The sequence below is a fragment of the Jatropha curcas genome, chromosome 3, assembly GCF_041381405.1.
Source record: "Jatropha curcas cultivar XTBG-Jc1 chromosome 3, XTBG_Jcur_1.0, whole genome shotgun sequence".
NCBI lineage: Eukaryota > Viridiplantae > Streptophyta > Magnoliopsida > Malpighiales > Euphorbiaceae > Jatropha > Jatropha curcas.
In genome coordinates, this window is record NC_143153.1 from 26,431,232 (window position 1) to 26,448,657 (window position 17,426).

At 30.7% G+C, this 17,426-nt stretch overlaps 2 protein-coding genes across 3 annotated transcripts; one reads left to right on the forward strand and one right to left on the reverse strand.

Annotated features, from left to right (window-relative positions):
• Positions 1-910: 910 nt before the first annotated feature.
• Positions 911-4,614, forward strand: LOC105636500 (NAD(P)-binding Rossmann-fold superfamily protein). The gene is made up of 3 exons (XM_012219784.4): positions 911-1,469; positions 3,032-3,191; positions 3,966-4,614. Exons 1-3 carry the CDS (start codon positions 980-982, stop codon positions 4,300-4,302), a joined length of 987 nt encoding a protein of 328 aa, XP_012075174.1. The 5' UTR covers positions 911-979; the 3' UTR covers positions 4,303-4,614.
• Positions 4,615-5,025: 411 nt separating this feature from the next.
• On the reverse strand, positions 5,026-9,526 carry LOC105636499 (ENTH/VHS family protein). 2 transcript variants are annotated; one of them, XM_012219781.4, is made up of 7 exons: positions 8,970-9,525; positions 8,310-8,557; positions 7,933-8,088; positions 7,604-7,760; positions 7,309-7,451; positions 7,140-7,175; positions 5,026-5,987 (listed from the first exon to the last, which is right to left on the reverse strand). In XM_012219781.4, the coding sequence occupies exons 1-7, from the start codon at positions 9,043-9,045 to the stop codon at positions 5,226-5,228; spliced, it is 1,578 nt and encodes a 525-aa protein (XP_012075171.1). In that variant the 5' UTR covers positions 9,046-9,525; the 3' UTR covers positions 5,026-5,225. The 2 variants fall into 2 exon arrangements, with proteins under 2 accessions (XP_012075171.1, XP_089575903.1); XM_089719777.1 differs by lacking the exon at positions 7,140-7,175 and having other exon boundaries at positions 8,970-9,526.
• Between the last annotated feature and the right edge of the window lie 7,900 nt (positions 9,527-17,426).

Below are 17,426 nucleotides of genomic sequence, written 5' to 3' on the forward strand. Positions count from 1 at the left end.
TGGGTCTTTACTTTTTTATATTTTTATAAGTAATTAATAAAATATAGTCATGAATAATTTTATAATGAAAAAGTAATAATATAATTAATGTGTATAATTATTTTTCAAACCATTTATCATAATCAATTTGTAACTATTGATTTTTATTTATTCAAACCAAATATTATATGGTCAAGATATTAATAAACATATCAAAATATAAGTCATAATAATTTAAATCTATCCAAACACTGCAATTTAACTATGTAATGTGGTTACATAGTTGATTATATTCGACCAATTGTAGCCTTTGGATTAGATTTTGACACCTAATTAAAATTTTTTTTTTCACCATATAGCTTGATGCATTCATTTTCATTTTCACACCAAAGATTAGGAGTATTTTAGATATCCAATCTTCATTAATTAAAAAAATCTTATTTTTATTGTCTGAAATTAAACCTATTGAGTAAACTATTTTTATGTTACGGTTGGGTAAAGAGAAAATGTTAGAAAATCATTAAAGAAAATAATAAAAAATAATTAACTCTAAAAAATAAAAAAATATATACTTCGTCCGTCCTAAAAAGACAGTTCATATTTTTTTTTTGTTTGTCCCAAAATATAATCCACTTTTTTTTTTCTATATTAAGTTAATTCTTAAATTGTCTATTTATCATTATTAAATTTTATCTAATTTTCAATAATTCTAATTAATTTTTATTTATAATTTTAATGTAATAATTATTCATGTGTTATTTAATATGAATATAATAAAAAAATTATATAAATAAAATTATCAATTTTTTTTTTAATCTGTGTAAAAAAATGAAAAGTAGACTGTCTTTTTTGACAGAGTAGTAATACTAACAGAGAGAAAATAATTTTCTTTCTTTCTTATATATAAAAGGAAAATATTTTCCATTTTTCTCTTAACTTTCTCGATGAGAAAAATACTATTCCTCACACCGAAACCGAAAAAGGAGAAGCCTTGTAAGAAATGAGAGTTTCTTTTCTTGGTATCAACGAAGACCCACTTTTTATTTCCAATTATTTCGTTAGAAATCCCTTCAAAATATTTCCTTTCCAGTCCAATTTTTTCAGTTACAAAAATCTCCTCCTCTTCAATCAACAAACCAGCAAATCCAATCCAATGGAGTCTATTGGCCAACAAGTGGTTCTAATCTCTGGTTGCAGTCAAGGAGGCATAGGCTACGCGTTGGCAAAGGAATTTGCAGCCAATAATTGCATGGTTGTGGCGACAAGTAGGTCCTTGAATTCCATGAGAGATCTTGAACAAGACAACAGATTCTATCTTCAAGAACTTGATGTTTCATCAGATGAGAGCGTTCAACATGTGATGTCTAATGTTCTTGAGAAGTATGGGAGAGTTGATGTTTTGGTGAATAATGCTGGATTTCTGTGCGTTGGCCCTCTTGCTGAAATCCCTTTATCTGCTATGCAGAGCACTTTTAATACCAACGTCTATGGTAATTTTCTTGTCCAATTTTCTACTTGATCTAGCTTAAGTATTAAATTAATCAGAAGTGAAATGAATTTTGTGAGTTTTGAGGAAATTAAGCTTGATATTAGTTTAGGCATGGTACTGAAAGTTATAGAAACTTATTGCTATTTTGTTATGCTAGTCTTGTTTCAGTTTACTTGTTTTTCCATTCTGGATTTGCTCTTTTCCTCCTTTACAGTGGCTTTTGGGGCATATTATTTGAAATTAGACAAGTTGGAAGTTAAAACTATATAATAATATATATGGAAACTTATAACAATGAACATCAGTTCTTGATATTTGGATTAATGGTAATAGTCTATTGGCCAATCTATACCAACATTAGTGAAAACATAATAGTACCAGAATGAAGAAGGGACAGTTGGAAAGTTGATTGCTATAAAGGATATTCTGATTGCCTAAATTGTTCAATTTGATTATGCATTTAAGTTATACGATAAATTCACTTGGGAGTAATCGTAGGCCTGAGATAGACTGGGGACTTTGGGACCATGTTGTTATAGTCTCTTGACTTGAGATAAGACAGGAAAATAACTTTGGTGAGAGGTTTCAATTCTGTTGAATGTTTCATTCATTAGCTCAACTCTGGGTTGTACATTGTAATAAATGATGTCTTTTTACCCTAGATATTTGTGGCTGGTAGGACCATGAAGTCCTAAATTTCAGAAGAGTATATTATCTGGGTAGGAAGAGTTACATGTTCCTGAACTTGAAATCACTAGCCTAATCTTCCAGTCTTATCAAAAGCCTTTAGAAATCCCTTCATTCTCAGTGGTCAAGTACACTATCTTGAGGAATGATCAATATGGCCTTCACTCTCCCTTTGATTGGAGTTCTTTAAGATTGCTAAAAGTAGTCATATATTTCCATTTGCTGTTTTGCAACTTATTTTGAGAATCTGTGAATATTATATGAGGACATTGAATTCTCAGTGATTGCTTCAAAGCTTCATCTTCTATATAAATTTGACTTTGGGGAAAATTTGATTGAATATTCAGGCCTCTTGCTATGTCAAATCCTTGTCCTGCCAATGCTTTCACATATACTAAGACAAGCAAACCAGTGATTTATAAGCACATGCATTCTGGGTTTTTAAGGGCAAAGCCTCCTCGAAGAATTTTCCCTTCTGGAAAGCACTTAACTCAAGTCTTCTTGTTTACTCGCTGATAATGGTGTACTAAGTAGTGATTTGCTTTATGTTCCAACTCACTAGAATTGGCCAGGTTACTGTTTTTATACATTAGAGCACATTGTTTAGCCTCTCATAAATAGGTCATAGAGGGATTCCTTGATATCCCTTTTGGAAAGCACTCCCCTCAACGTATCTCACTCTTTTAATTAGAGATTTGTGGAAACATTGTCTGGGTGGTCAGTCTCATGAATATTGTTTTTGTTCTTCCTTTCCAGTAGAATGAACTTGGGGTCTATCATTACCTAATTGATTGTGTAAGCACTAGTTATCTTCAGTAGACATGCTATGCTATTTTTTTCTTTGCTTTTGTAATATTGTTGTCAAATGCCATGTAGGTCCCATGAGGCTTATTCAAGCTGCTGTTCCTCACATGGCATCGAGGAAAAGGGGAAAAATCGTAAATGTTGGAAGTGTTACTGTCTTGGCTCCCACCCCTTGGTCTGGTGTTTACACTGCAACCAAAGCTGCTCTTCATTCGCTGACAGACACCTTGAGGTTTGTTTATGGAAGTTTAGTTCATGCCTTCAATAAGCATAGTAGCACCTTGGTCCTTATACAAACCTGATTGTGTATGCGTGTACGTAAATGCACAGGTCTTAAACTTCAGCTGCTTACTATTTCTCATGGAGTTGATATTGGCATATCTTGATTTATTGATACTAAAATATTAGAGAATAACATATAGAAGTGAACCTTCATTGCTTTGACAAAATGCATTAGACATGAATCTCAATGTCAAATTTTTTGTAAATTACCAATATTTGAGACGCATTACTTATGTCCTCTACTTGGGATTCGTTGATGGGCAACTAAAAGTAACTTTTTTGAACTCTATATCAGGACAATATGGTTTTGACTTTTGATTGATAAAAATGCTCTCAAATGTAGATTTCTTCACCTTTTGGTTTAGATAAGCAAATGGAATTGCATTGGACTTAGTTTTTCTCAAAAACCTATTAGAACTCAAAGGTATAGGAAAAAATTCCTGAGAAATTCTCTAATGTCAATTTAAAGCCATTGAAAAAATTGCTTTATTTTTTCACACTAGAAATTAATAAACCTACAAAAAATGAAAAACTCATTTATGTACCTGTAAATTTTTCAGATTATGATGCTCACAATAAGCAATTTAATGTGGATAAATCAAAGTTTAGGGCCCCATGATGGGTTTTTCCAAGAATTATACATTGAAGATACTTTTGCAGAATTGTTAGGTATGGTGTTCATTTCATATTATAAATTTAGCTAATTGTTTTATGTTAAATGCAGGTTGGAACTGAAGCCATTAGGTATTGATGTTATCAATGTTGTTCCAGGAGCTATTAAATCAAACATAGGAAATTCTGCTTTGGCCGTCTACAACCAGATGCCTGAGTGGAAGTTATACAAGCAATTTGAACCACAAATCAAGGAGAGGGCATATCTTTCACAAGGAATCAAGTCCACCCCTGCAGAAGAGTTTGCAAAGAACACTGTCGCTGCCATTCTAAAGGAAAATCCACCCTCATGGTTCTCTTCAGGTCGTTACTCTACTGTTATGTCAATCATGTATCATCTGCCACTTTGTGTCAAGGATTTTATCACTCGGCTGAAGTTTAAAATTTGAAATCCACCCTTATGGTTCTCAAAAGTTTACATGCTGAGCCCTGGAGGTTTAGCTGAAGGCAAGTCCTTTTTATTCAAAAACCCCACTTTTTAACGTACAGTTACTTCTGTCGTTCTGTCATAGCCTAAAATTCTTCATATGCAGGTATATTATTGTAAGCTTTTTAACCCTAATAACCGCCTAGGCAATAGTAGTAGTCTTAGCTTAGAGCAACATAGAGAAATAATGTTTGCCATTCGTGATTTTGAATTCTTTTGTTGAACAATTATCATTATTAATTGGAATCTTTGGTATTGAGGTTTTCCCTTGTTTTTTTTCTGGGTCTTGCCTTTTGATATGCTTATATATTTAGTCTTGAATTTTGAATAGGAAGAGATTACTTGTTAAAATCCTAATGTACTCTCAAAAAAAAAAAAAAAAAAAAAAAAAAGAGAGAAATCGTAATGCAAAGATGTATTATCCTTTTTCCTTTTTTTTTTTCTACAAAACATACAACTTTTTTACTTTGGCCTGTTGGATCAGTAAAACCTAAAATTTTATAGAATTTCAGCCTAAAGTATAAAAATCGTAAAATATTAATGTTTTTTGGTTAACCAAGCGGGCGGCCTTGTATAAAAACATTTTCAAATCCACTCAGCCTCAGGCCCTCAGGTAGCATCAAAAGTTCCAAACTGAAGTTGCATTGAATTTGAAAGCGCCCAAACCCGCCCAAGCTAACTCATCTATCACCTAATTGTTTCTCTGCAATTGAATATTTACAGTTTTGACAAGAAAAAATTCCTTTTAGTTATTTTCAGATTTCTATATATCACAAACTACTCCACAAACAAAATTTCAAAATACTGGAAAAACTGATTTTGCACTAAAACCATGGTCGTAATGACTAGGCTATCTACCCACCTAAAAAGGACATCTCTTTTACACTAAGAATGGGGAGGGTGACTGTAAAACATCATTCCAGGGGGCTGAAGAGGGCGAAAACTAGGACCCGGGGCTTGTTGAGTTAGGGGCATTGGTTGTTGCTGTGCCAATGGCATTGGTTGCTGCTGAGTTATTTGTGATGGTTGTTGAGTCAAAGGCACCATTGGACTCACCATATAGGGCGGGGGTGGCGGTGGCCCTGGTGGCATGGGGTTGCCATAACCATATGGGGTCATAAGGGGCCCCGACGGCTGCAAATATTGTTGGGAGGATGGGTTTGGTATTATGTGAAACTGAGGTTGAGAGCTTGTCGCCTGGTTCTGCATTGTAGGTGGTGGAGGTAACATAACTGATTGATAGGAATGGTTAGTCGGAGCAGAAAGCGACACTGCTGGCATAAACACACTGGGATCTGAAATGGGCACAGATTTTTCAGGCTTTGACAATGAATCTGTGACTGAATTCGCGGGCATGGATGTGTATGAATTTGATGGTGTTGAGGCTTTCGTCAAACGTGCATTCTTTGCTTCTTCAGCTGCAAATGTAGAAAGAACAGAGTGCATAATCATTTGAGAAGAGCTGGAAGCTGCAAGTTTATCAGCTACTTCAGCAGCAATGGCTGCAGCTGTTCTCTTATTTGTTTGTCCTGCTTTTGTATTTGGGTCGACTTGTAAGGATGTGGAAGTAGATGTGCTGGAAACATAATCTTCATCATTGAGCCGCTTTCGCATGTCGCTGGCTTCCTCTGCCTGCGCTTGTGCTACCTGAAATTGTCAAATGCTATTATATTTACAAGCAGTTTGTCAATTTTTGTCACATATTCATCCCTAATGACAACATTTTCTTGGGCATCCAAATCAATGCAGACCACCAAGAAGGTGATAAAAGCACTGATATTTTGTCTCACAAACCAAAGGCAATTTCAAACAAAATTTTACACCCAAAAGAAGCATATATCAAAATGAACATATTTAATTGTTACGACTGAAAAAAGATTGGCAAATTAGCTCGAGTCTTCATTAGCCCATCAAACTAATTTAAGCAGCATGACCACCACATAAAGGAGCTCACTGAAAAGTGGTTCTTCCTGCTTAAAACTTATCAGAGCAGCAAAATCCTTAAAATTTTATTTAACTGGAACATTAATTACATCTAGCAGCCTGCAATAGCTGTTTTGGGAAAATGGCCTATAGATTTGAATCCAACAACTTAAAATGATGAACAAACTTGAAAAACAGCAAATTTTATAAATGTGTCTGCAGTCATGAGAATGCAAAGACGTAGAAAGCAGTTCTTTGGTTTTCTGGTCAATATCAAGCACAAAGCTCCCTGGCAAAAATCATTTCCAATTTGATGAATTGGCATACTATCAATATTATAATATTTCCAAATTGATAATTGTGAAAAGAGAATCAAGTATCAACCATTTAGTTTCCTATCAACCATGCAGGTTTGGTTTTTCATATACAATATGTGGGAAAACAATACAGAATATAATATCTAAGAGTGTAAAATTTAATTGGCGTATAGAGATCAATGATTGTAAAACATCCACCAGAACTTCAACAGATTCATATCCTAGTACCTAATAGTTTATATTATAGCTTTATCAGTCTTGCACTTTAGCATTTGCATCAATTTCTATAACTTCTAAAGATAAGACAACTAAAACAAAGTATGAATTTCAACATGTTAGTGGCCAATCCCATATACATAGATCACTGACAATCAGGAGATCATTTCAAAAGCTGAAAATTAGTTCAGACTTAGTATCACTGCAAGAAAACACTATGCCATGAGTGAAGCGGGAGTATGATATCCATGAAGTCATGCAGATGTTCAGTACATATGTGCTATTTATAAAAACCCAACACCAAACAAGTCAAATCAAAAAATATCTTTAATGTAACCAATACCTGCATCTGAGTTCGAATGTTCTCCAGTTCAGATTCCTTAAAAAGAAAAATGAAAATTTCAGCACATAGAATTTCACAAACCCCCTCTCTCATGCATAATAGATAATGGATACACTACGGATAAATAGAAACATTTAAACAACAATGATGGTGAAAATATGATGGGTACCTGTTCATATAGAGCTTCTTTTAACTGAGACACAAGCACTACTCTATTTGCTTCAACTGATTTTAGTTTCTCAATACATTGTTTCAAAAGATTTTCTTCCTCCTCTAGCTCTTTTGCCAAAGTTTTTCTTTTAGGATCTTTTCCTGAAGAGCCAAAGAATTATACTTTAGACATCCAAAAATTTTGAGACAGCACAAGCTCTGGAAGTTTCTAGGAAAAATGTACAGGTGGCTGGAAAAACATTTCAAAGCGACAACTTCTTCCGTGTATTCACTTTATTTAACTTTTTCCTTACCATTACTACAGGCAATATCAACACCTTTCTCCATCTTCCTCACACGATTGACTGCAGACTTACAATTACTCATCTCTGCCTCCTCAGTGGAATGTTCACTGACCACCAAGTGAAATGCTGATACAATTTTTTCCGCAGCACCACCAATGGTCAATTTCTGGTTTCCGAAGCAATGATAGAATAGTGAGGCACATGTCAAAACAAATGGGAGATGGGCATGGAACACATACTTTTATCACTTATTGGAAAATAATATCACAAGATAAATGCAGAGAGAAAGAAATCCAGCACATGCGCAGAGAATGAAAAACCCAAATCTTTATGCTAACCGTCTTAATGGAGCGAGAATCCCGTTTCATAATTTTAACAGAGCGTGAACGTTTTTTGCTCAACTCCAATGGTGGAGGTGCATTTTCACCAAGCATTACTTCTGTGAGACTCTGGGCACGGGATCCAAATACTCTTCTTTCTTCCCATATATTTACCTAATACAAATATGAAGACTATTTTGATAAGATCAACCATATCATTCCCCTTTTTAGAAGATAATACAATATTGAGAACATAAGCAGCCTCATATGGGCATCTTGTGCTTGAGTCAATCATTAAATAATTATACACGAGAAATTAATAAATTGAGGGAAGAAAATTGTTGACACATTCTATTTTTGAATCAGTTGGCCCGGAAAATCAGAAATTAACTTACCAATCGAGAAACCACATTCTTGCCACGATCATCACCTTTCTCAACAACATCTTTGAGTGCCATAGGAAGAACCTTCCAAAACTCTGAGACAAATTCATTTCCTTTACGTTTACTGTTCTGCAAGATATCATTTGCAAGATACAACAGAGGAACTTTCTGAACCATCTCTGAACTTTGGAATTGTTTATCCCATGTTGCAACAACTTGTTCTGCTTTGCTTCGATGAAATATACACCAATGTGACAAAGCTACATAGCAGAGTCAAGGCAACATACTAATTGAATAAATAGTTCTTATGATAGCATAATAACCTTCCAGCAGGACAAAGAAATGGTGAAAGAAGGCAGTTCAATACTAAAAATCCACCTGGAATTTGAACTACGAGCGGCAAAATTAGCAACTATAGATGTCAGATGTGATAATTTGAAAGATTAGCATTTTAAGAAGAAAGTCATCACGGCTCCAATAAATATCCAAATGATAAGATTCAGGGATGCATTTCAATATTTCAACTTCATAAAGCAAAATCAGGAATTAAACAACATACAGCCTTCAACTAACTTCACTTTCTCAGCCATAAAAGGATTGAGGACGCCTTCAACAAGAAGCTACACAATTCACTCACCCCCAAAGAAAAAGTCAACAAAAGCAAAAGGATACTTTCAATACATTGTTGAGTGCTGTTGAGCTTAGAGAGCTTGTCTGCAAGTATCTGTTCACTGAATACACTATTCATCCCCCTTAACAATGCCCCAACCAAACAACCAGCAACTAAATCAATAATAAAAACCCTAAAATCTCTTGAAAACTGAATTGGACAAAGAAGTTTAAAAACTAATAACAAATGACCCAGCAAATAACAAAGTTTTGATCTTTTAAACCCTAACAATTCATCAAAGAGGACTGCAATTGCCAAAACTGATATATCTTCAAGAAAATGCTAATGAGGGAATAATGCGAATTGAACAAGGAAACAATGTGAAAACCCTAAATTTGGAAAGAAGATAAAAAAAACAACGATGTTGGGGAAAATCATCCAGAAAGTAGAAGATTTATCAATTTGAAAGGTTTTTTGGAAGAAATATCCAGTAAAAGAATTTTAGGAGAGAAAGATTTGAGAAAAGGTTAAACCCTAGAAATGCATTGCAGAGGAAAGGAAGAAAGTTGCAGAGAAGGAGAAAGTTGGAGCCATCTGGCGCAATCCATAAAACAAAATGCGAAAAGTCTTTTCTTGTCTAAACGGCGGCGCTGGATGAGTCTGCCCGGACAAAAAAAAATTTTGGAATTAATGATTTTTTTTTTAAAAAAAAAGTGAAATTCTGATTGTTTTGTAAAAGATTAAAAATACCAATTTTTTTATGATATGTAAATGTTAATTCACAAGTTTTTTTAAAAAAAGTATAGTTAGGTTACATTTTATTAAAACATATAAAAGAATTTGAAATAAATATTGACTTTTTAATACTTAATTTACAAGTTAAAACAAATTTTATTTGAGAAAAATAGGAGTTTATTTTTATGTTTTGACATAATTAACTACTTTGTCCTTGAATTTTAAAAATTTTATTATTTTATTTTTATAGTTTATTTTTCTTCAAAAAAATTATCTTTCTGTCTATTATTTGAGATTTAATTCATTAATGAATTCAAACTACAAGGATAAAATAGTATAATATTTAAAATATAAGGATAAAATAGTTAATTATGGAAAAAAATAGGGAAAAAATATTTTTTCCTTTTAATTCATATACATATAGGGTTAATCATATAATTTCGCTGACCTTTAACCACTTCAATTTCAAAAATGAATAGAAGGATAATTTTGTTTAATGGATCCAAACTATAAGGATAAACTAGTGTAATTTTTACAACAATAAAGTAGCTAATTATATTAAGTATATGGAAAAAATTATAATTTTTTCCATTTTATTTTTTACAATTATTAGTTAATGGTTGTCAGTTTGATACTTCAAAAATTTGTGTAATAGATTTGATGGTTAGTATTAAAATGTAACGTAAGTATTAAATTTTATATATATATATATATACATTATTTTTTAAGGTAATTACATTATTTTCTATTTTGATAATAAAAATATTAATTAATTGTTTTAATTATATATAATAGTTATTTATTATTTTAAAAACTTTATTATATAAAAATATTAATATGAAATTTGAAATGCTTGCATAGCATGCATAAAATATTATAAGACGTTGGCCGGGTGATTAGCAATCTCAATGATCGCAAGAGTAAGAATATAAATTCGAATTCTAAGAAGCACTTTTGTTGGAGGCCAAAAACATTTATGGTTAATAAAAAAATATTAAAAGTTGTTGAATAGAGTTACAAAGGAGGAAGAATCTCAAGTTCAACCCTTTTCCAATTTTCATATTCTAACTTGTAAGATGTAAACGAGTCAAATCGAGCTCGAACTTACCAAATTTGAAAATTTAGGTTTGAATTTAATAGGATCGAGTTCAACTCGAAAAATTTTGAGCTTGAACTCGATTTGAGCTGAAATTGTTCAAACTTTTTTTGAGCCAAGATCGAACAATTCGTAAACCGGCTCAACTCATTTACACCCCTAATAACTTGTGTTTTTTGATTATCTATGATTGCACGCAATATACTTTATAACTCGGTATTTGTATTGTTTAAGCTTATAAGTCTATTTAAATTGCAGTATTACAATATTACTTTTATACTATTGTATATTTAGGGGGAAAGGGAGGGAGGTCATTTCTTTGTTACAAATATTCACATTTATATTTTGAAAATTACAAATTATCCTTTCATTATTTCTTCTAATTTTGTTCTCTTTATAACAAATTAATATTTTTTTAACGTGCGTGTCACGACCCGTATCCGTGGGCCGGACCGGCACTAGGGCCCAGGTAAGCTTAAGGCCCCCGAGGCCCGTAGTAAGCCTGAAACACTAAAAATTTACCAGCTCAATATAATATTAAACATTTAGCCCACATAATTATATTGTCTATGTTAATACACGACTAATTGTATACAATTTCTACAACTGCGGAGTCACTAACTAATAGATATACATAGATTTTTATACATCTAGATACATAGCAAAATATTTATTGTCTAAGAAAATTTTTCTTTCTAGCTCTGCGACGAAGGAATATAACTTAACCGAATTAAAGAGAAACTTACTTCCTGAAAAAAAAAGATTAAACAAGATATGTGAGCTTTCTAAGGAGTAACTATTATTGCACAACACACACATTCACACAAATGTATAAATATATATATCAATCTAGTCATCCGACTAGTTATATGCTCACGCAGCTAGTCACACAAATGGCATGTCACCAGCACTCACAAACAATATCACCTTCAAATAATCACATCACGTGGAAATTAGTCAGTGGAGTCACCGAACCCCCGATGAGCCGTCCTCCCACATGGCTCATCCTCTCACGTGTGCACCAGGGAGCCGATCCCCCATACTGGCCGACCGGTCTAATCCTCACTTGACCAGCCCTCTCATTGTTTTTCCATTCTCTCTTTTCTTTTCCATACCAACAGGAGGTAACCCGGTCGTCTCCATCAAATCTAGATCATCAGGCGCTCACAACAGGAGGCCACCCTGCGGGCTGCGATCAAATCTAGATTATCAGGTGCGCCCAATAAAGAAACCAACCTGTGGTTTTCCATATCACACAGATCATAGCAGTAGGTGCACACGGGGGCGCCGATCTCCCATTTACCCGGCCAAATTTCATATCATATTCAGGATCCATATCACATATACCATTCTCACAAACCCATGGTGACCCACTTCATCCCAATTCCACACAAGCAAAGCACGGCAATATCACAACATAATTAATCAAACATTGCAATTAAATGCAAACATATTGATCAGTTGAACATCATAATGAAAGGCACAATTAAACATTCATGCTCAAATGCAATTAAATAATTAAATAAATAATACTATCAATAAACAATAACGATAAAATAAACACTAATAATAATAATAATAATAATAATAATAATAATAATAAACAATGATAATGAAAATAAATACATAATTACATAATAAGAATAATGATAAAGTAATTAATGCACTATATTTATTTTGCATCATATTATAGAAATCATCTAAATAAACTTATTTATTATGTTATTTATTAAAACTAGTCTAGGTTCTACCGAAATTTCGGCAGCACCTCCCCTAAAAATTGGACTATCTACCTGCTCAAATATCACAATATTATCATATATATCAATCAATGCATATAGTCCATCCGTCGGGCAATCAGTCAGCTATATTCCCATCCTCCTTTCAAAACAACCATATCAACATTCACCAATTAATTTACAATTTATAATAACCTCCAGACATATTCCAACAATATTATTAACTGTTCTTTAACTAATTATCAAATAAATGTACAGTATCAATAAGTTAAATCCAACCATTAATTTTTACAAGCTTACAGTGATCTTTAGTCATATTCCAAAGATATCATTAATTAGTCTTTGCTTCGCATATACATAATTAGCCTCTCTAGCTTATTTTCACAAAATGAAATATTTTATACATATGCATATAAACAAAGCTCACATCACTAAATGATTTCAATTACTTTCATTTAATAGGTTCTTAGCCTCTAACTACAAATAAGCTCCTTATCAAACCTTTGTCTCATCATCTTTGGTCGAGGTATAAACCGCATATTTACAACTTTATTAAAATTCTATACTTGCTACTAAGAACCAACAGTTAAATTTGAACTTAATGACTAAATCTATTAAGCAAATCAATCCACAACCTAAGCAAGTTTCAACTAAAACTCATAAATTCTTACCGTATTCGAGTACAAAAAAAATAAAGAATAATCCAAAAAAAATGAACTCAATCATATTTGCCCAAAACTCATGTCTCCCTCCCTCCTCAACAACACAAAACTAAAAGTTCCATAATTTAGCTTATTATTCCTTAAATTACTATCAATATTAAGCAATAATATAATTAATGACCTCACTTTAACTTGTTGAGAATTCAAATACATTCATGACCAATATTAATTAATCCGAAACTCAGTTTACAACATAATAAACTTCTTATCAAGATAACAGCTCATATCAACAATTAAAGTAATTGCTGCCATACCAAAATGTCTTTATCTTTCTTTATTAAGATCCATGATAAATTAAATAATCTATTTGTTTTTTTTTTTTTTGTATGGTGTTCCAATTATACTTAAATTAATAATTCAATCCAAGGATTCCTTCCAATTCTTCATAAAAATGGTACCTGATATCTAGCTAGCTGTTGTCATGCAAGAGAAATCCAGGTTTTCTTGTTTAAACTCATACACTATATACCAATTACCTCACTTCCCAATATAAACTAGATTATTCACAAGAAAACTAAAATATCCTAAGATTTTCGATTAATTGCAAAATAAGCAAACAAATGATTTATAAAGGAATTAGAAGGGATAGTCAGCCGACCTCGTTGGTGTCAGTCACCGGAATCGTTCGAGTGGCCGGAGTTGATTATCGCAAGCTCTCTGTCTCCTTTCCTCTTTCTGTCGTGCGAGAAGTAGGTCAAGAGCATGGAATGGGTCGGATAGTTGTAATGGTAGGGACTAGAGGCGAGATTCAGGTGGCGCGGAGGGCGTTCCTTGCCGTTGATCGGTCTGAAAATGCGGGAGGAGGGGCTGAGGGTGCTGCGATCGCAGCTTCCTGCGATAGCCGCACTAGCTACGCTAGCCTGAGACAACAGAGGTGATGGCGATGGAGAGCGGCACGGGAACGGCAGCGGGAGGCGAGAGAAACGGCACTGGCTTCAGGTGACCGGAAAGGCAAAAGGGAAAAGGGGGAGGGGGTGGAGGTCGCGCACATGGCGCTGGCGCAAGGAAGGAGAAGGAAAAGAAAAAAGAAAAAAAAAGAAAAAGAAAAAAAAAAGAAAAGAAAGAAAAATCTTGGCTTCTAGACCATCCCGGTTCGATTCGAACCGGTTTGGTCTAATTTAATGATTTGGCTCAATTTGCTTGGTTTTCGAGTTTTTCACTTGGTTTTCGAAAAATCGAATTGGTTTACGGGTCCAGTTTAGCAATAATAAAATACTAGCAGGTATAATTTCATTGGTTGAAATAAAAAATTTAGTTTTTAAATGAAAATTCTACGAAATTAAATTTTCGGGTCGTTTCAGTGCGTTGCACATTATTTATACTAATTGTATTTACTCATTACATTTACTATTTTAAAACACATAAATAAATGCATTAAAATATAACGTTTAATTATATAATGAGTTTCTAATAAGAATTAATAGATAAAAAGTAATTTTTTCTGAAAAATAATAATTTAATTAAGAGATTAAGAGTAAAATAATTAATTAATATCTCTAAAAACAAAGGAGAATGATAAAACAAAAAGTTTTTATTAATTGAACTCTATTAACAAATTGTAGTAAATCAATATATATAATAGTCAAGAAAGGGAGAGAAGCGAATTTAGTTACATTAATTAGTAAAAATTATATGCTTATATGCAGTTCACATGATCCTCATTGTCATATAAGAACATAATATATGCCTTGACTTGAAAGCTTATGCTTTCCACGATTGCATTAGAAGAAATCTTTTTTCTTTAGGGTCAAAAGAGTTTAAAAAAATTAGTCTAAGTTCATTAAATAAACTATTTATATTAGTCTAGAGAAATAGATTTATTATCAACCACTTATTCACAAACTTCGTGTGGGGTGAATAGTTTTCATTTCTCATCTCATGGAAATATTTTTCGCTCCGCTTAGCCCTTTTTTTATGAAGAACAAAAAAGGATTTTTGATTTTTCTCTACTCTTTTTTTCTTTAGGATTTATTTCTTGTATAGGTAGCAATACATTCTTTAATTATTTATATCAAGTTTTTAGATTTTTTATTATTTATTCTTTAATTTTTCAAATATAAAATTAAAATCTTTAAAAATATTTTTTCATCTCTAAATTTAATAAAAATATATTGATTAATCCCGACATTTCTCTTTCCTATTTTTACTTTTATATATATCATTATTATTATCAATTAAATTTTCTAATTTAGATACAAATAGAAACTCTTTAATTAATATAATAAGAATAAATAGTGAATATTTATTAAAGTATATATTTAAATTTCTAATATAATTTTTATTCACTAATATTATGAATTTCTAATATAATGGAAATTACTAAATCAAAATTATATTATGAATTCAATATACCAAAATAAATATTATTATAATTAAAATTAAATTGAATATTTCTAAATAGGAATCATATTAGGATCCGATATATATTTTATAATATTTAATAATAATAATATATAAAATATTATATATATATATATATATATATATATATATTTCTATTCATTTTTATATAATGTTATTTTATATTAATTGTTATAGATACTCAAAAATATTGATTTTTATATTAATGAAAATCTAAGGATATAATAACAATGCTACGTGATTGAACAAAATTTTCCTACGTATATTCATATTCACATGATTATTTATACAATTGAAATTTATGATTATATATATATATATATATATATATTTATAAATATAAATAATAAAAATTATTTTATTAATTTATAAATAGAGAAAGTTAAGATTGTACTTATTGAAAAAGAAGGCATGATTGCAAATTCAAGAATTCCAAATTGGAAAAAGCTTGATATAATAATTTTTGATCGTTAAATGCAATTAAACCCAAACATATATATAGTGGTATGATAGGACAATTTCCTAATTAGAATGAGATTAAATTTATAATATTAATATAATAAAAAAAAGTTGATATAGGGTAGGATTAAAGTCAAATTTCTAATTAGAATGAGATTAAATTTATAATATTAATATAATAAATAAGACTAAATTATCCTTTAATCAAAAATAAAATAAAAAGTTTACAGATTTGTTTTAGGAACCCAATGTTCCTCATTCATACTTTTATATATACTAATTCTTTTTATAATGTGCGATGCACGTTGACTATACTGATTATATGCTCATTTTTTATTCTCGTTCAGCTTTTTGTTTATATAATAAAGTATAAATTCTTATTTAGATTGCAATAAATATAGTGGTTTTTATATATACAGTAATTTTTTTTTAAATATATGTCTTGTACTGTAATATCTCATTGAAAAAATTAATATATTTGTTTCTCCATTTAAAATAACAATTTAAATATAAAATATGTCATTTATATTCTCTTCAACATACTAGTTTATATAATTTTTTTTAGTATACTGGTCCATATAATTTTTATTATACGCTAGTTGCTTTTATTTTTTATTTAAGTACTAAAATAATTTATAAAAATCATCACATAGCTTTTATTGTACGTTTTATAATTAATTTACATGTTTTGTTAATAACTTTCATTATGATCTCTTTTAGTAAATAAATATAGTTTCACAATAGAATAACAAACTAACAATAATAAATCAAATTAAATATTTATAAATAATAATTATTTAATTTTAATTTTTTTAGCTTTATAAATCATGAAATCATTTTAAAAAATTTATTAATAAAATTATATTCCTTAATAGAAAGAATAAGATTTGAAATAATAATATTTTTTATCTTATTTTTTGTCCAACTAAATTAGAGTTCAATTTATAATTGAAAAAAAATTTAACATACCTTTTTAAATCAAAATATTAATTATATAAATATATTTATTTAAAATAAATTTGAAAAAATAAAATTTTTAAATACCTCATATTTACACATATTTATTTAAAATAATAATGTTGAAGAGAAATTACGATAATAGTAAATAAAAATAATAATTAATTGTTAAAATTATTAAATTATTATTAATAATTTATATAATGAAATAAAATATAATTAGACATAATAAGATAATTGAAATACCCCGGATTTTTATTTTCAAAACTTTTGAATTTTCATTAAATCAAAAATCCAGATTTATGATAATATGGGCTGTTAAGACCGAGTAATTCTAATTGAGCCCAAAGTTTTACGAATTGGGCCCAAGCCCAAAAACATATTATTTAGAATTTTCATTTGGATAATACTTAAAATTTCGATGAAAATAAAATGGAACACTAATTGTTA